This window comes from Aplysia californica, unplaced genomic scaffold, assembly GCF_000002075.1.
Source record: "Aplysia californica isolate F4 #8 unplaced genomic scaffold, AplCal3.0 scaffold00025, whole genome shotgun sequence".
Taxonomy (NCBI): Eukaryota; Metazoa; Mollusca; class Gastropoda; order Aplysiida; family Aplysiidae; genus Aplysia; species Aplysia californica.
The window spans coordinates 1,550,231-1,572,454 of NW_004797295.1; the positions used below are offsets into that span (position 1 = coordinate 1,550,231).

Sequence of the window (22,224 nt, forward strand, 5' to 3'; positions counted from 1 at the left end):
GGGGGGGGGGGGGGGAGGTCTGTCCTGGAATGTACCACAACCTGGTCAACAAGTCCTGGAGATGCTAGCTGAGCACAATTGGGGAGGGAGGGAGAGGGGGGGGGAGAAACTAGCACTGTGACAGCCACTGAATGATGGGGAGGGGCTGGGCTTAATGACTTGTTTGTGTTCTCTGTGTAAACAAACAGTCAGCTGTGAGGTCCTCTGAACTTGACAGTTAAAGTTTAACTTAAAGTAGGCCATGTCACAGAGAGACTTGTTGGTTGGATTGCATTAAGTTAATTGGTTGGATAATCACACTCCCTCACCAAAAATAGTTTATTGAGATTTCTGTTCTCAGTTTTTGTTTTGAGATTGAAATTTCTTTGAAAGAATTCAAGCTTTCATGAAGTAAAGTATGAGTTTAGCACACATTTTAGACCTCTCCTTTATTTTTAAGCACAACTGAAGTTTTTGTTTTATTCTCTTGAACTATAATTTTAACACTGTAATATTTAACTTATTTTGTTTTTTATTTTTATTCCATAGACCCTGAAGAAACTGAACACAAAGGATATCAAGCGTCAAGACACAATATGGGGTATGTTCATGTACTGAGATTAATATACAAAACTGTATAAGTAGGCACTACAGTTTATTTTACATAAAGCAACAAACAGATTGGAGGAATTTTATTTGTGCCCTGTGAAAATCTCTCAGGGTCTGAAGTAGAAAACAAAATGTATACACGTTTGAGTCGTTTATTTGTGCAAACTTTCCTATTTATTTACAGGTAGCATTTCTATATAAATTCACTTCCAGTCAGTCATGAATTTAGTCGACGCCTGTTCATTGTTTTGCTCTCTGTTCTAATACTTGATTCATTTGTCCATTTGCAGAACTTATCCAGACAGAGAAGCAGTATGTCAAGCGATTGAAAATTATGCAAAAGGTACAGTGGTTCTTGTCATTCTCTGTTTTGACATACCAGGCACTGTGACAATTTAGTCTGATGTTATCTCATTTAAGATGGAGTTTGTTTCTTAATGATAATCTTGGGGTCAAAGTTTTTATGTAGCGATAGCTAATGGAAAGAAACAGGATAATAGCTAATGGAGAGAAACAAGAATGATAGCTGATGAAAAGAAACAGGTTTTTTTTAAACTTTGCTATCTGATGCAATCTCAATATGTCATATCTGTTTGCTAGTGTTATAGGTGTGGCCATGCATGTTAGTTTGATCTTAGTCGAGTGCCTATTGCCATTGTGCTCATGAAAGTTTACATTTAATTTACTCCTTTTATTTATCACTGATAGTCCAAATTGCCACAAGTAGACTGCCTATGTACTTGCTCAAGGTATTGAAAAAGTCCCAAAAAATGTTCACCAGTGTTGAACTGATTTTTGATTTACAATGGGAATTCTCATAAGTGACCATCTCCCTCTGTGAACAGATCTTTTCACAATCCATGTTGGAAGACATGAACTTCACAGTGGAGCAAGTGGACCGTCTGTTTCCTCGGCTAGATGACCTAGTAGAACTTCATGCCAACTTCCTTCGCCAACTGTTGGCTCGGCAAGCCAAGAACGACGACAGATCTATTGATGAGATCGGAGATGTCCTCGTGGGGCAGGCAAGATATTTTTTTTTGGGTCTCATTGTAGACATTGTCTTGTAATCAAATGTATTTTAGATGTGACTTCTCTCCAAGGCCAGTGGTGATTTTATTGCATTTTCTTGCTCCTAGACTTTCTGTTTTATTCCAATACTTGATGGCAATAGAACAGTTCTGGATTGGTGGAAAAATTACCAATTCTTCTTTTGAAAAGTTAAACTCTATTACATATGTTAATCCCTGTTCTAATGTTTAAAAGTTATTCCTGTGAGTATTTTTTTGTCTTCATATGACTGTTCATGTATATCCCTTGTGCCTTTAAGAAGAGATTTGAAATAGGGTTTCATTAATGGTTATATTGTCATCTCTCAAGTTCACCAATTCACAGTGAATTTATTTAACAACAATTTTGAATTATTGTTTATTCAACAGTTCAAAGATGGAACAGCAGACAAGATGAAGATGGTATACGGCGTGTTCTGCTCTAAGCACACTGAGGCTATGCAGTTGTATAAAGAATTTCTTAAAGTTGACAGGAAGTTTCAAAACTTTGCCAAAGTGAGTTGGTGATTTGTTTGCAGAAGTTTTTGTAGTTTTTTACGTTGATGTTTCCTTGGACTTTTAATTGTAGCTTTGGTATTTGCAGCGATTATGTTGAATCAGTGCATAAATCACAGGTGCATGCATTCAGATTCCCAAATTTCCCAAATTAACTATGTATTACGAAATCGTAAAGTTTAAAAATGTCAGCTCAGAATTGTTTTGACAAGTAATCTGTAAAGAAACTTACCATCTATATATCACGATATAATTGATTTGTGCTGTTTTTTTGTTTGTTTTTGTAAAGTGTTTTACGGCGCTCGCAACTGCATAGGTCATATGAGCGCGCGGGACACACCTAATATTTTCAGTTGGTAGGAAATTTTGAATTTTGCCCGGGTGGCGGCCGAAGCCTACTCTTATCGATTTTAGACCACCAAGGGATCTTTAACGTGCACAACTTGCACAGGGGCCCTCCGAGATTTTTCGCCCTTGTCCGAGAAGGCTAGGTGTACATCTTTCCTACCAGAAGATCAGGGGTGTGGCAGAAAGACAGCAGTAAGGAGGAGCCAAGGAGTAGCAGTAGAAAGGCTGCAGAAAGAGTCAGGAGCCCAGAGGAGGGGGCAAAGGAGGGGGTGGGAACAGAAAGTGGAAATGAAAGCAGACAACAGAACATTGCTAGAGAGCAGGAAAGGAGGTGAAAGGAGACAATTTTAGAGAAGAAAATTATTTGGTCGCTACCCGGATTCGAACCCGGGACCTTTGAATGAGAGGCCAACACCTTAACCTCTAGGCCACGAGAGCCCCCATTTATGCTGTATCTTCATTGATGTGGCATAGGCAAGTATATAGGAGGTTTGTTTTTTTCTTGTTTCTCTTTTTGAGTGCTAGCATTTCAGTTTGAATGTCATGTTTGAAATTTTCCAGAGATGTACCAATCTCCCAGTGTGTGAGAAGCGAGACATCTCAGACTTCATCCTCGGTGTAACGGTGCGCCTTTCCAAGTATCCCATTCTTCTAGAGGCCATACTCAAGAGCACAAAAGGTGAGTGGAAAGAAGAGGTCCACCTCAGTGGGTTTTATAAAAGTTCTGGCTGTATAAACGAGATGCAGAAAAAGGTTTATTGGGACCTCTCAAATGTTTGTTCAGAATTATGAAACAATACCTATGTCATGTTGTTTGGTGCAAACTTAACTATGTATTTCTTAGATTTGAGGGAACAATTTTCAAAACCTATCCATCTGACATGAAAGGGTCACTTGTATTTAAGGTCCTGTAGATAATTAAAATAAGATAGAGTTAAACAGTTTTTTTTCTGTTACCTGTGAATTAAGCTGTCCTAGGGTCTGACGTGCTTATTGAAAAGGGGGTGAGGAAAAAGAATTGAAATCACTGTTGGTTGGAGGAATAAAATTAAGTGGTAATTGTTGTTTCCAATGTGATGCTGATCACCAAAAACATTTTTTTAAAATCTTGGTGCAAATGGTGGCACATTTTTAAAAATAGTTATTTATTGTGTACACTGTAATCACTTTTTTGGAGAGAGTTCGCCGCTCAATATCCAGTGGAATGGGGTATGTAGCCTTTCAGCTGTACCTGCAGATAGTTGATGGATGCTCTGGTGTGATCTGCTATCTTTTCTACCTCAAAGTGACACCATAGCCTTTTGTCTTTTCCTTATGAAATATGGACATTATCGTACTGAAGACTCCTACTCTACTGTGCAGCTCAACAGCTGCCCCTCATGTTATGATTTCGCTTCCTCAGACAAAAAAGACCGTGAAAATCTGAGCCATGCACTGCTCATGAGCAAAGACGTGGTCCAGCATGTGGATGAGAAGGTAGCAGCCTACGAGAAACTTATTGACATACAGAGCAAGCTGGATTCACGAGCTGTCACGTACAAAGGGAAGAAATTCAAAGTGAGTGGAATATTGTCAAATAACTTCCTTGATGGCTTTTTCTTTAGTAACAAATGTCAGCCTTGATTAAGTTGGTGGCTAAAGAGTTTAGCAAGAAGGTTTTACTTCTGGGATGGTCGGGTTGGAATTTTAATATGGTGTGAGCCTTCTACTTCTGTTCATAGTTACTGTCTCACTGTGTTCTTAATCTGTTCTTTAAAGGACTGTTGTTCGATTGATGTATTTTTCCCATCCATAAATTGATGACCTATGTGGGTGGTTGGTGGGTGTTGTGGTGTGGTTTGCTCCTTCTTTCCTATCAAACAACTATCGTCTTTATCTCTCCTCCTTTTTTTATGTTTGTTACTCTCTTGTAATACCTCTAATCTTCGGCTTTTATATGACCTTATTGTGTTGCAAGTGCCGTAAAACTCTTACTAAAATAAACTGATGACCCATGCTGTATGTTCTCAGCGCCAAGACCTGACAGCAGACAGTCGTGAGCTGCTACACGCAGGCAAGATTGGCTGGAAAAGTGCGCGAGGTCGAGTCTATGATGTCTTGGCTGTGGTTCTCACTGATCTCATTGTGTTCCTTCAGAAGAATGAGCAAAAGTACACCTTCCTGTTACAGGATAACAAGGTAAATACTGTCACATAAATAGACATTGGTTGTAAGAACTTCTTTCCTTTTGGGCACATATATGATTACAGACTTACATAGACAGTGTGTTATTCTCATTTAACCATTTTTAAAATTTAAATGAATATGCATCTTATATAATAAGCGTTTTTATAAAGGAAGGAATTGAACGTTTTTTTAAACTGTGACTAAAATAACGTTTTCGCTTAATGTGCAGTGCAGTTTAACAGCTCTTCTGAGTAATACATTTTTCCTTTTGTTTATGTATTGGGGAGAAAATATGCACAAATAGTTTGTTTTGATTTGATCTTAGGTGACGTTTTTTTAATAGAACAGTTTGCTGGATTTCATTTACATTTTTGTCTGATTTCCAACACTCCACTTACAACTTACAATACCCACCGTCGATTGTAGTTGGTGGAACCCTTTAAAATTTCAGTCAGATTCTGGCTGTATTCTTTCTCTTTTGCTGATCTTAGAGGGGCCTGTTCTAGGTCCTATTCTTTACTCAACCTCTATTATTTCTCTGTGTGTCTTGTTCTTTTACCAACACTATCATGTGCTTCTCTTTAACTCAAACTGTGGGTGGTTGGCGGGTGCTCTGGTGTGGTTTGCTTCTTCTTTCCTGTCTAACATCTATCGTCCTTATCTCCCCTTCTTCTTTTTTTATGTTTGTTACTCTCTTGTAACAGCTCTAATCTTTTAGCGCTCATATGACCTTATGCAGTTGCAAGCGCCGTAAAACTTCTACTAAACTAACTCAAACTCAAATAAACTGTCTCCTCTTCAGTCGTGTGTGATTCCGTTGTACCGACTTTTGGTGCGGGAGAAGCGAGACGCCCGTGACAGTCTGGGCATCTACATGATCAGTCAGAACCGTGCCACGCCGGAGATGTACGAGCTTGTGTGCAAAACCAAGGGTGAGCGAGAGGACTGGCTGCGCTTGCTGGAAGAAGCGATCAGAGCCAGCCCACCTGATGTGGACCCCATGTTGTGGCCGGATCAGAATTCTGGTTCGGCATCTGCCCCGCTCACTGCCAACAATGAAGAAGAGAAGAGAAAGAAAGAGGAGCATGCTAACCAGATCAAACTGATAATTGGTAAGTTGTTTTGATATTTTTGGAATGGATCAGTTTGAAAGATACTTGAGGACTGATATAATAGTTTCAGAGTTTTTTGTAAATACTTGAAAGTGTTCGATTTATGGGAAGATATAAAGTGTCCTGTTGATCAAACTTTTTATTCCACTTGTACAAGAATAAGTACATCCATGTGCATTAGATGATCATTGAGAGTTGAATAAGCATATTGTGTTGTTTTTTAGATTTTACAGGATAGTGAAGGGAAATGATGAGCAATACTGTTATAACAGCTGAGATTTAAATGTTTTCTTTGGTGTGATTTTTGTTTAAGATCAACTCCACAAGAAGGATGAAGACATCAGAGAATGTTGTGAAGAGAAGAACAAGTTGATGACAACACTCATGGAGATGTCAGCACCACGCAAGGAGCCAGGCTCGGTGGGTGCAATAGCTGTAGTAGTGGTACTATATAGGTTTCTGTACTTCATGATGTTTGGTGTGTATCTTTGATTGACCCAAACTTATAACTTTATTAGCTTAGCATATGTTCTGTAAAATAAAATGTCTAAGGAATTGTGCTAGTCATCATTTGAAGTTTGCTACAGGGCTTCTATTATTACTACTATTATAAAAGGTATGAGTTTAGATTCCCATGTGAAGTGTGTTTTTTCTCCCAAGTTTTATTATTCCAATAATTTTAGAGTGGAGACGGACTGCTTAGTGTAAGGCTCTGCAATAGGCTGTTATGAGAATGGTTGTATGACGGAGTGTTTCCCTGAGCAGTGGAGCTGTGTGGTACTAAGAAAAGTCTTCCTCCCATCACCTTCCTCCATAATGTCCACAAATAATATGCATGCTTAGCGTGGAATTACATATTGCAAAAGGCACAAAATGCCTGCACAAATACAAGTGATATATTTTTATTTTATAACGTTTTAGCTTTTTTTGTATTGATTTACTCATGGTTGCTACTCTTTAATTTGCTCATAATGGTGATTTTTTTTAACAAACTTTCATCTTTCTGTATTTGTCACCAGAGACCCAACTCACAAGAGATAGTCTGTGTCAATGAATCGATTGAAATAGTCCAAGCTGCAATGGAAGAAGGTAATTGATCTGCATTTTAAAGTTTAATGATTGAAGATTTTTTAATTTTGTGCAATAGATACAGGACTTGGAGAAATATGTAAAAACCTTCTGCATTTAAAGACAGCTGTTGTGTTAAGTATATTTGGGCATGCACTGTTGTTGAAGTCTTGTTTTTCTACATACTTGTCTCTTTGAGTGAGTACTTTAAAATGCCTGATGTCCTCCTCTTCAGTTATCTGTGTACTACACTGGAGCGTTTGAAATGGCGTATTCACATTTTAATGATTATGGCCGAGAATGAATTGAGTCACCATATAATGGAAAAGGGTTATACCTTTAGGTAGATCCAAACTCCTAAAATTTCCAAGACTGTACCCTAAACACTGAGTTACACTCACACCTTCCATGTACATAGAATGCTATTTTTCTTTTCATCAAAAGCAAACTTCTGATTTGCTAAGGGTATGCATTCTGTTTACCGAACCTTTCTTATATATTATCTAACTTGGGCACTTTTTTTGTCTCCCAGCCTCCAAACTGACGACTTTCCTGCAAGTTTCCGGTACAGCTCTCAGCCGTAGCGTCAGCAGTGTCGGGGAGCACCACAGCTCCTCTTTCGTGGCCACACCGGTTCCTAAACGTGCAGAGACTTTTGCCGGCTTCGACAGCAGTCACGAGTCTCCCAAAAGTAAGTGTCTTTATGAGCCGGTCTGATGTTTTACTTAAATAATGACTCTTTTGCATTGAAGTTATGTTTGGAGTTTTGAAGAATGTCTTGTCCACTCAGTTCTTGATCCTTTTTCTATGTACTTGTAAAGATTGGAATAGTCTATTTGCAAGTACGAACGGCTGAAGTTTAATAAAGTTAAAAACAAAGGTACTTTTTTTAGGACAAAATCAAATACTAAAGTATTTGTGTTCTCAGTCAAAGTAATTTTGGTTCAGTCAAAGTATTTTGGGTGTTGCATCACATGTAAAGATTGTTTTGTTCTATTTGTTCCTGTTCTCTATGCTTCTATCTTTATAAGTTCCTGGGATTCATGAAAAAGTATATTATCAGCTCTTGAAATTGCCAGTGTTTTTTTTTAGTTAAAGAGAACAGCACAATGATATAGTAATACCCTTATATGGCTGGTAAAAGCTTGAAATCGAGCAAAAATATCTAATAGTATATTTAAAAAATAAGTGAAACCTCCTGATTAATATCTACTGTGTAATGTCATTATTCCTATTTGGCTGTGTGTTTCCCCCAGTGAATGCTGTAAAGCAGAGGTTTGCCTTGTCTGGGGAGGAAGAGGACCAGGAACAATTAGCCAGCATGCTCAGTCTAGACCAGCAGGAAGCTGACAATAGTTTCTCGGAGGCTACAGACGGGGCTCCGGTCTTCAAGGTGAGGGATTTCAGCAGACACTTGTCCCATTGGTTGTTAAGCTTTGACATGACTTGCCTGTGTGTGCTGCTTGTGCATCAGCCTCTCTGGCTGGGCCCAGTACTACTGCTGACACGTAAATGTACTTCTCACTCTCACTGGAAACCTTATTTTGTTGAATGCCAGTATAAAGCATGTCAGCAAAATAATGAGATATAATGAGGGAGTTTGGTTGGGGGTTTTTTAATCTTCAATTGGACAGCTAATTACTGGTGTATAGAATGCGTGAAATGTTAAGGAATGTTTTGTTCAATTACTTAATTTCTAATGTTTAGAGTTTGTACATACATATTTTCAATTTTTTCACTGCTGTGTAATGTAGAAGTCAATGCGGCATTTTTTAGTTTCACGTGCACCAGTAATTTGTTATTATTTGCTAGCAAGTCTTGTCCCATGAAATTGTTCCTTCTTCATGTGTCATATCTCGTCTTCATCAATTTCTTCAGGAGCCTCACCCAGTGGAGGGCCCCGCCTCTTCCAGCAGCCCGCACGCCCTGAGCAGCCAGTCCCCGCTCCAACACAGCAGCAACGCCCACTTGTGGGAGGAGCAGGTCAGCTCGGACCGGTCAAGTGACCGCGGGTCACTGGGTGAACTGTCAGCCGCCTCTGTGTCTTCCCTTATTCCATCCCCGGCCAATCAGGAACAGATGACCTCCATATCTCACCTGGTGCAGTACCTCAATGCTCTCATGGTGAGTAGCAGGCACATCACTACCTCAGAATTGCAAAGTTCTATTTGCTAAGTACCTAGTTTTGATTAATTTGGTGTCCAAAATTTTGAGTTTTACAATATTTCACAATGTTTCAAACTTTTTCAAATGCGATTCTTTGAATATCTTGATTTCTACTCTGATTAGTCTTACGATTTTGATAAAGCAGATAGAACATTAGATTTCTGACCTCATGGTCTTAGTCACTCAAAACAGCCAAACATGTCAGATAGAACTTTTTAATTCTGAGGAAGCAACATGTGTCGTTATTCTTTCTCTCAACGTCTTCCCGCAAGTTATCATTTTGTACTTTCTCCAAGTCCTTTTTCCTGTGTTTGCTTTCCCTTTAACTCCCATAGTCTTTTCTCTGATCAACTCAGTTGCTGACTATTTTTATATTTCCAGGTTATATCTCTGTTTCATGACTTTCTTTTCTAGCATTATGTACATCTTTATTCTTCATCGAAAATTTAAAACTTTTTGTTTCAAAAACTTGAAATGGAAAAGTACATGTAGTGAAATATTTTGAATTTCAACAATTTCTATTTCATTTGAAAACGAAAACGAACTCTAAAACAAAGCAAATTCGCCTTCAGAACCTGACGTCCAAGCAGAACACCAAAGTGGAAAGCCTGAGAGCAGAACTTGCCGAGGCCAAAGAGGAGATTGCCAAGTTGTCGGCTGACATGCATGGCCGCCGGTCCGTTTACCGCCACGATCAGTTGGAGGAACTGAGGAACCTGCAGGAGAACATCAGCCGGGAGAGGCAGGAGTGGGAGCGTGTCAAGCTGCAGGATCGCAGCCAGCTGCAGCAGGAGAGAGAGCAACTGGAGAGAGACAGACATGAGCTGGAACATGAGAAGGTGAGAACATGGACCAAAGGTTAGGGGGTGGTTTGGGATAGCTAGATGGTGGGGGCTGGATTTGGAACTTAAACTGCTGCTTGCTTTTTTCTCAGGTCTCTTTTTTGTGGGGAAAGAAGTTGTATCGCCATTTATTGTAGTCAAATTATTTTTTTTTACATATGGAGGGTCGGGAGAACCAAGCTATTGTACCTAATGAATGAAACTTCATGAGAATCAAAGGACTGATTAACTCTTACACAGCATGGTGCTTAATTTACTTTCTTCCAGATAGCATTTCTCATCTACTTTCTTAGCCACATCTTTATTTTAACTGTTTCTAAACTAGGATATAAATCTATCTCTCCCTTGATATTGTCTGGGAAGTTTGCAAACCATATGACTGAGGAATTCACAGTGCACATTTTCTTGTAGTTTCATGTGCAATATTTAAGCTATGTTACTGATTACTGACTTGACAGGATTGTGCGTACATTTGCTCTTCAGGGGAGTCCTATTGGATAGTTTACGGTTTTCATCAACAACATACCTTTTTTTAGTTTACTTTTTTCTTTCTGGCTATAAATTATCACACATTTTTTAATGCTTTTAGGTGGAGCTGCGGACCCGAAAGGAGGACTTGAAACGACAGCGGGAGGCCTTGCAGCGACAGATCGACATGATGAGAGAGCAAGGCCTTTTGGGCTCTGGCTCTTTCGTAGAACAAAATGTGAATGAAATTGACCTAGACAATGTAGAGGGGGGAGACCCCTCTCAGCAGCGACCCATTGTGCACCGTCGCTCAGCATCTGCCGACTTCTACAACACCGTGACTGTCGCTGACTCAGAGAACAGTGGTCAGAACCTGGGCACAGGGGAGCCTCCCAACAGAGGACTGACCCGCCACCCCAGACTGTCGGTAGGAAATCTGGGAACCCAAGCGGCACACTCAGGCTCCGCAGCAGCCAAACAGTCGGGGCTGCCCGTGCATTTACTGAGTGCCCGTAATGAGCAGCGGATGGGCGGGGCCAATGTTCAGCGTTTACCGCTCAAACTAGCGGGCTCCAATAGTGTTGCCTCGTCTAATCCATCACAGCAGCAAACTGGTGTCGCGCCCTCCGCAGCATTCTTTGCTGGCGTTCAGCAGCCTTTCCCTGGCCGAGCAGGCTCGACGGGGATCTCACGCGTACAGTCGATGAGCGCGCCTTCTCGCGCTGCCGCTGCACATGGACAGAACCCAGCGGGACAGCTACAGAATGAGAACAGCCGCAGCGCCCCCTCTAATCTGGCCCGCATCATGAAGCTGGCAGATCCCAAGGGAGGGAAAGCGTCCTCCTCTGGCGCAAACCCATCCTCTAAAGCCCCTGCCCCTCAACCAGCAGGAGGACCCCCAGGGGCCCCAGTGGCCAAGTCTGAAGGCAAAGAGAACACAGCAGGGGAAATCATCTACTTCTAAATGCTTAGGTGAGTCTCCGCGATGCCACTGGCCAGAGTTTTTTATACATTCTTGGGTTAAAAACGTATATACTTTTTAAAATATGAATTCATAAATTATAGGTTTTTTTATCCCCAAGCATTTCTTTCAGTTCCAGCCATAACAATTTCAGCTCAGTAATTTTGTGTATGTTTCAGCCTTATTGTTTTAAAATCATAATTTTGTGATGGATAGGTTAACGTAACTGTTTCAAGAAACCTAATTTGGATGAGCCTTTTGTTAGATTCATTTTATATTGAAGTCACCGTCCATTGTCCTATTAAACTTTATGAATATATTGATACTGTAAAAATAAAATAATTTTCTCTCAGTTTTGAATTCAAAGTCCTTAAAAAATTTATTTGGTTTCCCAATGCTGCGCTTGCTTTTTGTGTCAACAGATTGTGCTTTAAAAAATTGTTTTTAAATGGGTTTTTAGTATTCGTAATACAAGATGGACTTAGTTCACTGAGGTCATGTTTGGGTGGGAGGAGGGGGGTAAGTTTTCTGCATATGTCAATAAGTAGTTGTATTGATCATTATAAAACAGTACCTCAGTTTTTTAAATTTATGATGGAGATAAACCTTCTCTGTACAAAATGTTAGGTTGTTGCTATCATGCTCTTGATGTCATCTTGCCTTATAAATTTCAGTGTGAAAATATCTTATCCATTTTTTCCCTTTTGTCTGACTTCTTCAGGTGAAAACCGAGCATGGTCAGAGAGACATCTCCAGATGAAGTTGACCTCTAGTAGAACCCCCACCTGCTGCCATTCAGATGCTGGAAGGAATGAAGGACTGGCCCAAGGATGCTGACCTGATTGCAAGGCAATGGGAACAAGATTAAGAAGATGGTCACAGCAGATATTAGCTCACGCTGCATTTGTACATCTGTGGAAGCTTGAACTGAATTTAAACAGACGGAGAATTCCCTCACGTTTTGGCAATCTCGTGTTTACCCCAGATTTACAGTGAAAAGTTTCAGAAGTAATTTTTAAAATGAGCTTGCTAGTCATGAGAACTGAAGATAAAAAAAGATGCTGAAAGTGTGTTATGTCTTGCCAGAGCCTCATGAGAATCTCACATTTTGAGAGTCTTTGTTTTCAGTCTTGATATTCACCATTTGGGCTATGTTTTTGTTACATTTTTTTGTAATCAATAAATGTCCTGTCCATGCTGGAAATGGACTGGCATTTACAACTCATCTTATACACTGAAGTGTGACGCTTACTTCGGGTTTGACTATATATTTTCTTTGCCTGATGAAAATTGTGATTGAAGTGATGATGATGATGTAACGGACATACACATAACCTATCGTGAGCTTTGTTTCTGTAAGTAGGTAATACAACCCAACAAGTTCATGATGTGACTTGGGACTTGACCCAGAGCTTTGGGAGCTTTTTTGCTTTTTTTTAAAACAAAGGTTCACTTTCTTCACTAAGGATTTACATAATACTTGTAGAACTGGTAAAAATTTACATGATAATACCAAATTAGTAATTTTATTGCTATGGATTGGTCGATATCCCTTTGATCTTATAGTCATAGATTGGACCGTCCGTTCATGACAGCATTGTTTATGTCAGTGGGGCGGCTTCAATTCTGGATAATCATTCACTTTTAAAAAATTGTTTTTCTGACCGTAAATTGTTAATTTATGTATAAATTGTAAATTATGTCGTCTCCATGGAACATTGATTTTTCTGTTCCCTTTTTGTTTCCGCCTTCCAAATGACTTTACTGTGTCAACTAAGTTTTCATGTCATTGAAAACTCAAAAGAAGGGAGATAATATACACAATACAAAGAGTTCACAATGCTCTGTGCCAAGCCCATGACCCCCCACAAATACCATGGTGGACATCACAGAGGGGTGGGCCAAGCTGCTCTCCCCCACCGTCTGGCCCCATGTACACTAGGAGTGACCAAAAAACTCAATGTGAATAACGTAGCACTTAGTCTGCATGAACTGATAACAGACCGTACGGAGAACCTCAGATTGTACTGCAACTCAGACTTACAGATCAGAATTTTGTGTTTTACAGAAGAAAAATTTGCCTGAAAATTGTAGATGGAGTTCTCACATTCGCAGTAAACATTTTGTTCGCTTCAACCCCATTTCTGAATTCAGGGTCATTTTGGGTAACCAGTATTTACTGGCCAGGGTCCTAACGTTATTAAAGCCATTTTATTTTCCAACTGGAAACTGTGTGTCTTCTTAAAGTCACCAAAAGACACAACGCTGAGTTCCTGGCACAGTCTGTTGCTCTCAGAGGTCCAATTACCAAATCTATTACTGACATTATCACTGACACTGATATATCTAGTACTTGAAGCACTGTGTGCAATGGCACCATAGTGTGCAACCCTATCTCTCACCTTTATGTTACAAAGACTGGCCCTTCACCTTTTTTTTCTTTTAGCTCTACTGTCTTAACCACAGGTTTACATATTGTTCTATAAGAGCCAGATCCGCGTATCATGAATTTGGCGCGAAAATTTTCTTATTCACCAATCGAAAACGCGTATCATGGGCTTCATTTCTGTATAAGTTTCATTGAGTTCCCCGCCTTAAAATCACTATGAAAAGCAAATTATAATGCTCAGAGTTTCTTCTTTCTTGTTAGACTGCCCTAGATGATTGCCACAGCCAATTGCTGTAAGACAAACAAAAAAATAAACCCGCTCACACTGTACTCATTCGTAAACCCACTGCACACACCCCATTGTGAGGAGCTAACCAGTTTGTTATGTAGTGCAATAGAGACAACCAGTTTTGTTATCAACTGTTTGCCCTGTGGTGTACCTGCAGGGATAAAATCACAGATATATAATTACAATGTTAATGTAAACTTTACCAATTACTATCGTATAACTATTTGATATGTAGAAGTTGCTTGCTTTATCTAAGAAATGTGTGAGTAAGTTATTGACAGCAGTTCTTTATGTTACCCTCATATTTGTACAGTGCATTCCAGAAAGGTTGTGGTTGTGAGTGATTTCCGCAGTCAGGTGCTTCTTTCTGTTATTTTTTTCCCCTGTGTTACACATCTATAATAGGGTGGACTTTGTCACTCCATTAGGGTAGGCTTACTTTAACATCAATAATTTCAGAATACAATTTCTGACTTGTGAATACATACATGTGTCAACAATGGAAATTGTTTACAGAAAAAAAAATATGTATGTATTATATGTTTACACTCTGTGTTGACTTTACTTTTTCCTAACACATAATACATTCAAAGCTGGAACACATCTGCTCTCCTTTGAACTTTTCCCTCCAGGCATATGTGAGGCAGCGTGGTGAAATCAGGCGCTCATCAAAATAACGAAATCGGAGAAACAGGCCTTTTTCCCTCTAGTCCTGAAATTTTTTGTGAATTTTTATTTTTTTGCTTAACCTCTTTTATGTTTAGATAAAAACACATTTCCATGTGAACTTTACTGAAAAATATTTTTTAAAGGCGCAAAATATGTCATCTTTCAGTTTTCAAAGACTCTTTACTTTAGCCTTTGGATTTGCCGAACTTTGGCGGCTGTTTTCTCGCTAATTTCACCGCTGAAATCAGGCGACCTCACTTCCCTGTAATGCGGATATCCTGAGTTCTATTCAAGATAAATGGATATTTATTTCATTGGAAGCAAGGCAAATAAATCAGCTTTCAGATGATACCAATAACTGTATGCCCTAAAATTGACGAGTGCCGGATTCCAACGTGTCGTGACACATAATATAGTATTATAATTTTTTGTAAATGCTGGGGGTTAGAAGTGTGGATGAGCAAATTGTTTGATCATACTTCTTAGTAACTTGGCTTTGGAGAGATGAAAAATGCTTCAGGTTGCCCCGTTTACTCTAAAACCTACTTTGATAAAGTCTTGAAATTTCAGGGCAAATCCTAGATTTGTTTTCCCTTGTTTGGACATTTGATATGACCTGTGTTTTGTGTGGGTGATATCTGCTATCGCAGTAAATAACTATCACAAAGGTTCTTTCTCTGAGTAGCTCAAAGGAAGGTTATGTGCCCCTAAAACATTTGTTTTGTAAAGAGAATGACTCCCAGTCAGTCGGCGGACATTACTATATGGAATTCTTCTTTCTAGATTTTCAGCAAATGAATGTGTTTGACCGTTCACTGAACCAGAAGTCGTTGCCTCTTCTAAAGTTGATTAAAGATGTCTCTAATCACTAATTAGTTTTTTTTTAAAGAACTGATGTTGCATGTTGCAAAGTGATTCAATGAGCAGGCCCATTGAATTCCTTTGATTTTTCCCTTATCACTAGTTTGTTTACGAGACGGATCTTGTTTCTTGGGTGATCCCATGGGATAATGATCATTGTCTGCCAGTAAAACTCACTCTGAGTTTTGTGCCTCTGAAAGTGCTTGAGAACAGGTGGGTTGATGACCGACTTATGTTTCTCATTCTCTATTTTAACATACAACATTGCACAGCATGCCATCAGGAGGAAACTGCTACAACGCATCCAAACTGACTTAAACATCTAGACCCAATTTCGGAGGTTGATGTTGTTTCTTTGTCAAAAATATTTTCATATTTGCTGTAGCTTTGTTGTGTTCAAGATGTATCAAAATGTGGCAGTTGTAATACCAACTCATTGTAAAGAATAGCTTTGTTGATGCTTTTCATGCAAAGTAAGGGGATGGCTTTTGAGGTGTAGAAGATGAGCATTGTTGTACCTCAAACTAACCATTGCAGAACACATTCAGAACCTTAACCCAATTATCAGATCCATATTCCGGTTCCTGTACATTCCTTCCTCTGAGTTTATGTTCTCTGGCATTTGTTGATTCACCAGCGATGTGTGAAGTTTGCGGGCTTTTCTCTTTTGTTTTTTTGTTGACTATGTTGGCTGTTGTTCTGTTAACATGTCCAGTTTGGGCAGTGGAATGACTGGTGATACTATCCCGACTACCTGGCTCTTGCTTGTTTTTGTTTTTTCTCTAATTGTTCTGGGGTTTTGGATGGCGTCATGAGTGCTCTTGTGTCTTGTCACCTAGTGTGCTTTTGTACATTTTTCCCTATACCACGTATGCCCTTATCTTTATTGGTGGTTGTCACACACAAAAAAAGACTTGTTGCCACTTCCTCTGATATTTTTCTACTAGCCACCACTCACTCATATGTCATATCCTGTTTTTGCTTCATAAAAGGGAAGGCTAGTTTTAGTAATAGCTTGTCATCATACTGTAATGGAGAAGTTAATTGCAGCATCAACTTAAATCTGTGCTTTTTCTGACCATTTTATGTTAATATTTCTCCATTTTGGAAGGAAGCACAGTTTTGTAAAAAGAGTTCAGACTGGTAGTGAAAGGATGTGAATCTTGAGTCATGGCTTTCAGTTGTTTGTATAGTGAATGTGGAGCACCCAAAACCCAAGAGCCTCCTCTTTTTGCATATATTTTCTGATGTTTTTGTACAGCCACGGAAGGAGTGGGCCCCTCTCTGAGGCTCTAGATCTCCCCCCCCCCCCCCCCTGCAGCATCGTTAAGTTCACCAAGTTCACCCATGTGTCTCGTAGTGCCTTTTCTCATGTCCCCTGCTATGACTATGTTCTGCTCTGCTTGTTCCCTGAAGCAGCTTCTCGGAGTATTTGAAGAGGTTTTGTGCTCTTTATGCAATTTGCTCCTCATAGAATCAGACATTCTGTATTTAGTGTGGACTTCATTATTTCTGTTAGTATGAACTTGAGGGACACAATAGGGTAGAAAATTGCATTTATTTCAGATTTCATGGTTGTTGTTATCTATTTAACTTTGGAAATACCTTTCAATTTGGGTTTTTAGGGAGACTTAGAATGTTGGCCAGTTATCAATTTTATTTGCCTTATTGTCATGTTAAAGAATACAGGGGAAGTTTTTGTCAATTTTAAGCTTAATTTTGACAGCTTTAGTCTGTACTTTTCATTTTGATATTGTCTTACTCTACCTTCATGTCTTCATGTAGCTGCTAGTAATGACTAGTATTGGCCGTAAAGTGTGGAAAAGTTAAGCAGATTGTATGAGGGTTAGCTCCTTTTTGGAATGCTTTTTGTTCAAGAGTGATTCCTTTAAGTCATTTTGCAGATTTATTTTTCTTTCAGTCACATACCCTCCATTTTGTGTATCCCTTGAATTCCTTTTGAACAAACACTCAAATTTTATGACTGGGCTGTTGTTTTTGTTTTTCTCCCCAAGATTTTTAAAATATATATTATGTCACTAAAAGACACGGGGACAAAACATAGATGATGTTGTCAAGTACATATCAACATGTATGTAAAAACATTAACAACATGTACGCCCATTTATTGCAAACCCTAAATACTGGAGATGTCCATTGTCAACTTGTCAGTGGTTGTTAACAAACAACACGGGTCATGTACTGATAGGTAGATTTGCAGTATATGATTGAATTAGTTTATGGTGTCATATTATCAATATTTTATGTTTTGCAAAATAAATTAAAGAAAAGAGGCTGCGAATGCCTTACAACTTCATATTATGTGTCTTCAAATACTTTGCCGCCAGACATGGCAATAAATGTTGTGATGTAGTGTTTGTTGGTTGTCCATCGTGTGTGAAGAGAAGGTTGTCACAGGTGGTTGAAAGGTGCCATTGGTAGGTCCAACTTGTCTGCGATTTATGTCTATCTTGCTTATTCCTGCACTGCTGTGTTGACGTCATTGTGTTGGCTTCTCTTAACTCAGAAAGAGAAGAAAGAAAAGTAGGCTTTGATATTTCTGAGGGTCTGGAACTCTGTACCGAGGTGACCGATTGACCCGAGACGGGATCCGAATGTCCTGGCACTAGCAGGACAGACGTGAGTGGGATCAGGTAGTCGAATCCCGATAGTCATGGACTTGGAGAACATAATTATGCCCGCTTGTGAATCTGTCATTGTAGCTTTTTGTCCCTGAATGAGAATATGAAATTTTTATATTTTTTAAAGAAACTTCACTGTCGTTAAAAGAAACCTCAAATCTTCCCCTCTTTGTTTTGGTAATAGACAACTTTTATTTTTCCGAGCTTAAAGGTTTACGATACATATACACAGTCAAGAGCATTATTTATCCACAATATACGAAGAAAATATACCATTGTTGGTCGCCGCACCGCAGCGCCCTGTTTTGAACAAAGGTCTGCGTGTCCTGCTGAAGAACGAACCCCTTTGACTACTGGTCTCAAAGCCGTCATCCGTAGGCCTACGTTGCTTGAATTTCTTTGAGAATCGACCACTCGACAAAAATAGTATTCTTTCTCTCAAGAATCTCTGGACAATGACGCCCGTTTTTTGTTGGTTGTTGTTTATTTTGTTTGTTGTTGTTGTTGTTTTTTGGGGGGGCACGCATCTTGCTTTCAATTATCGCTGAAACCTGCAACGTTGTTCCCCATTTCATTGTTCGGAAAGCAGAAAATATGTTTTTTTCCCCGGGAGGTCCTTTACCTATGTGTTCCTCCATACCAAACAAGTGCCGATGGCACAAGTACTGTTGCACAGGATTTTGTATTTCAGTTAAACACAATTAGATCTTGTTTTCAATACGTTTTCTTTCAACTTGTTGGTCCGAAGCGAACACTAAAAACTATACTATAGTGATAAACCCATTTCTGAACCTGCTGCAATTACGACGTCAGACTCACACTGTGTGGGTATTTCAGGAGAGTGTGAACACCGAAATTGGTGAGGGTAGGGGAGTGGTCTGTTGTCACCAAATGACAATCCGTATTACCAATTTGCAAAGATCCAACCAAAACGGTATCGGCTGGAATCTTCCTGATTCTCCCAGTTTACGCCCATGCGCACGCTATATGTAAAATTATTCACAAAAAGTGTCCTGACGAGGTGTCAGGAGTTTCAGATTTCGCTTGACTCAAAAAAAATGACATCTTGAATCATGTTGTAATTGCATGTCTGGCATGGTGAAGTTATCTCCCACAAGATGGTCAACAGAACTGTCAAGGGTTGTAGAACACCCGTGAGGGGATGGGGTGTCATTGCGCCATAACAGCTTAGCCTTCTATGAGAGGAGAAGTGGATTTTAAGTTTTTTTCCTTCGCAGCAGCTTCGAACTTGGGCCACACTCTTCAATTCTTCGCCCAAGAGAAGAGAAAAAGTCTGAGAGCTGGTTCGTGTGCACCTAGCTCGATTCTATAGTCCACACTGACAGCTTAGACTCCTTGCCCTCACAAGAACAACTATGACAGGTTGATGATGTGCTTCTGTTTTTGTTCCTCTCACTTCCTGGAACAGCTATTTTTGTCTGCTCCTCTGGCACAGGATCAAAGGGAGCCCGCACGGGCACGACTCGCTGGACCTGGATAGCAGCACGTTCAACTGATGAGTCCGGCTTCCAGGAATTTGGATAGGAGAAAGAAGGAACTCCCGGGAGTGTGTTCAGGTTTGGGTGGCTGTCCTGGATACTGGTTCTCCTTTCTGCAACACACAAAGAGAAGAAGGGATAAAACAAGAAATGGCTTTGTATACAAGGAAGCATACTCATAGACACGTACATAAGGTATTTGAATACACATCCGCCTCCTTTGTCGGTCAGTCTGTCTGTCTAACCAATGTAAGAAATGCATCGCTTCTAAAACGAGATATAAACACGTATATATATATATATGTATATATATATATATATATATATATATATATATATATATATATATATATATATATATATATATACAGAGAGAGAGAGAGAGAGAGAGAGAGAGAGAGAGAGAGAGAGAGAGAGAGAGAGAGAGAGAGAGAGAGAGAGAGAGAGAGAACAATTAGAGGCTAAGCGAAATTCCAAACGAAGACACCCCCCCCCCCTTGTTTTCCCCCTCCAAACTCCCTCCTTTTTAGCTCTTTTTTTTATGAGCGCGGGAATGCCAGACTTGACTGATGGTACACAGGCAGGCAGTGCAACCCCTCTCAGTGGTGGGAAAGACATGCCATAAATGTCTATGCTCAGAAGAACAAGTGTTATGTTCACTGTGTGTGTCGTGTGTCTTCTCTTGTTCCTTCTTACTGTTACTTGTCGACTTTTACTGTTACACTCTGCTTAATCTGCACCATCGTAAAAATGTTTGTGTCAAACGGATCGCCAAACTGACATAATCACTAAGGGTGACAAAAATGGTCAACTTTGACGAGGTGGTAACATTTTGTGAAGGAAGAATAGGTTTTGGGGTCAGGGGGTCGCCACTGAGAGGTCCTATTTATTTTTGCTCCCTCTATATTAAATTATGTTCTGGTTATCTTTCTTTATCTCAAAGCCAAATAACTGTTAATTTGTCGATGCGCTTCTGTTTACTCCAACAAGCAGAAAGCGCTTACCTGGCTGTACTCGATTGGAACCCCGCGCAGTTCTGCTAGAAGCTTTGTCCCTACCAGCCTCGTGTGAGTTGGATGAATATGAGTGGGCGGAGTCAATAGGTCGTCCTGTGCACAAGGAGCGGAGACGCCCCCTCGTACACAAGGAGCGGTGACATCCCCTCACACAGCTGTCCTGGAGCCGTCGTCTGATCTTGCTTGTGAAGAAGCAATAGATGACGAAGTTGGCGAACCCTTGGGAACTGTCGCCGATCCCCTGTGCAATATAAAGGATTGTCATCATCATAAAGTGCCAAATCTGAAACAGACATCGGCGAATCTGGTTTTCTATTAATTTCTTCGCTCGGATGCTCTAAAACATCATGTACATGCATTATCCTGGTGTTTCCCCGTTACCCATCTGTTCAGGTTTTCCAAATAAGTTTCTGTGGGTCTACATTTGCCGCCTGCCTCTTTTTCCTTCTATTAAATCTATGTTTTCAGTGAGAGCAAGATTTTCAAAGCCTGTGTGTCAATTCCAGTGTCTTAGAAACTACATTTAAGTTTGTCGCTTTCTAATTGTTCTTATTCGTGAACATCCCACGCGGTCTCCTCGTTTGATTTCTTTTCGATACAAAGGATACCTGAAAAATAATTACTATAGAAACTGCTGACTTGTTCTGCTTTACTGGTCCAGTCGTGTCAACGCTAGATCTATACTGTAGCAGGTCAGGACGTGTGGGGTTGCTGTGGGTGGCCCTGGTTTGAGTCACCAAACAGGACATCTATTAACTGAGGTTGCTTGGTGAGATTTCGTGGCTTCCTTCCGCTTGTCTGATCTTATTAGAAATGGACGTTACAAATTTGCGGACTTCCGTTTGAAACAACTTGGAGCAACTTTTTAAGCAATCTAAAAGCGTTGGACGAGGTAGGAGACTAATAAGCGTGACAATGACATACCAAATCAAGGAGCAGAGGTTTTTTTTTAATTTTGAAAAGTATATTACGGCTCTCGGAACTGCATAAGGTCATATGAGCGCACGGGACACATTAAACTTTTTCAGTTGGAGGAAATTATGAATTTTGTCCGGGTGGCGGCTGAAGCCTACTCTTATCAATTTTAGACCACCAACCAAGGGACCTTTAACGTGCGCAACTTGTACGCAGACCGTCCGAGATTTTTCGCCCTTGTCCGAAAAGGTGTAGATCTTTCCTAACAGAAGATCAGGGGTGTGGCTGAAAGACAGCAGTAAGAAGGAGACAAAGAGTAGCAGTAGAAAGGCTGCAGAAAGAGTCAGGAGCCCTGAGAAGGGGGCAAAGGAGGTGAGGGGGTGGGGGGCAGAAAGAGGAGACGAAAGCAGACGACAGAACATTGCTAGAGAAAAGGAAAGGAGGTATAAGGAGACAGTTTTAGAGACGTAAATTTTTCGGTCGCAACCCGGATTCGAACCCTTTGGATTAGAGGCCAACACCTTAACCTCTAGGCCACGAGAGCCCCCTGAGCAGAGATTTGACAATTTCCCAGACACTACAGAAACGAACCTGGAGGTGTACTCAAACTTGGAGACTCAGATTCGGAACAGATTCGTCCAACGCTTTACTAACCCCCCC

General features: G+C 40.1%; 2 protein-coding genes across 2 annotated transcripts in view; one reads left to right on the forward strand and one right to left on the reverse strand.

Annotated features, from left to right (window-relative positions):
* The window catches only part of LOC101851784, a gene marked incomplete at its 5' end in the record, with an annotated part of 194,265 nt that extends 180,277 nt beyond the window's left edge, over nucleotides 1–13,988 (forward strand). Inside the window, 16 exon segments of the mRNA XM_005091039.3 lie at nucleotides 529–580; nucleotides 879–931; nucleotides 1,434–1,613; nucleotides 2,028–2,153; nucleotides 3,063–3,180; nucleotides 3,904–4,058; nucleotides 4,512–4,679; nucleotides 5,470–5,779; nucleotides 6,093–6,199; nucleotides 6,799–6,868; nucleotides 7,380–7,538; nucleotides 8,104–8,240; nucleotides 8,726–8,971; nucleotides 9,586–9,852; nucleotides 10,445–11,295; nucleotides 12,006–13,988. Coding sequence (XP_005091096.2) covers nucleotides 529–580; nucleotides 879–931; nucleotides 1,434–1,613; nucleotides 2,028–2,153; nucleotides 3,063–3,180; nucleotides 3,904–4,058; nucleotides 4,512–4,679; nucleotides 5,470–5,779; nucleotides 6,093–6,199; nucleotides 6,799–6,868; nucleotides 7,380–7,538; nucleotides 8,104–8,240; nucleotides 8,726–8,971; nucleotides 9,586–9,852; nucleotides 10,445–11,287 — 2,991 coding nt within the window.
* Nucleotides 13,989–18,313: 4,325 nt separating this feature from the next.
* Nucleotides 18,314–22,224, reverse strand: part of LOC101852592 (G-protein coupled receptor 157) — a 9,290-nt gene continuing 5,379 nt past the window's right edge. The window contains exons 5-6 of the mRNA XM_005091044.3: nucleotides 20,638–20,890; nucleotides 18,314–19,746 (exon numbers count right to left, since the gene is read on the reverse strand). Coding sequence (XP_005091101.3) covers nucleotides 19,451–19,746; nucleotides 20,638–20,890 — 549 coding nt within the window. The 3' untranslated portion in view covers nucleotides 18,314–19,450. The remainder of the gene's footprint in view (nucleotides 19,747–20,637; nucleotides 20,891–22,224) is intronic.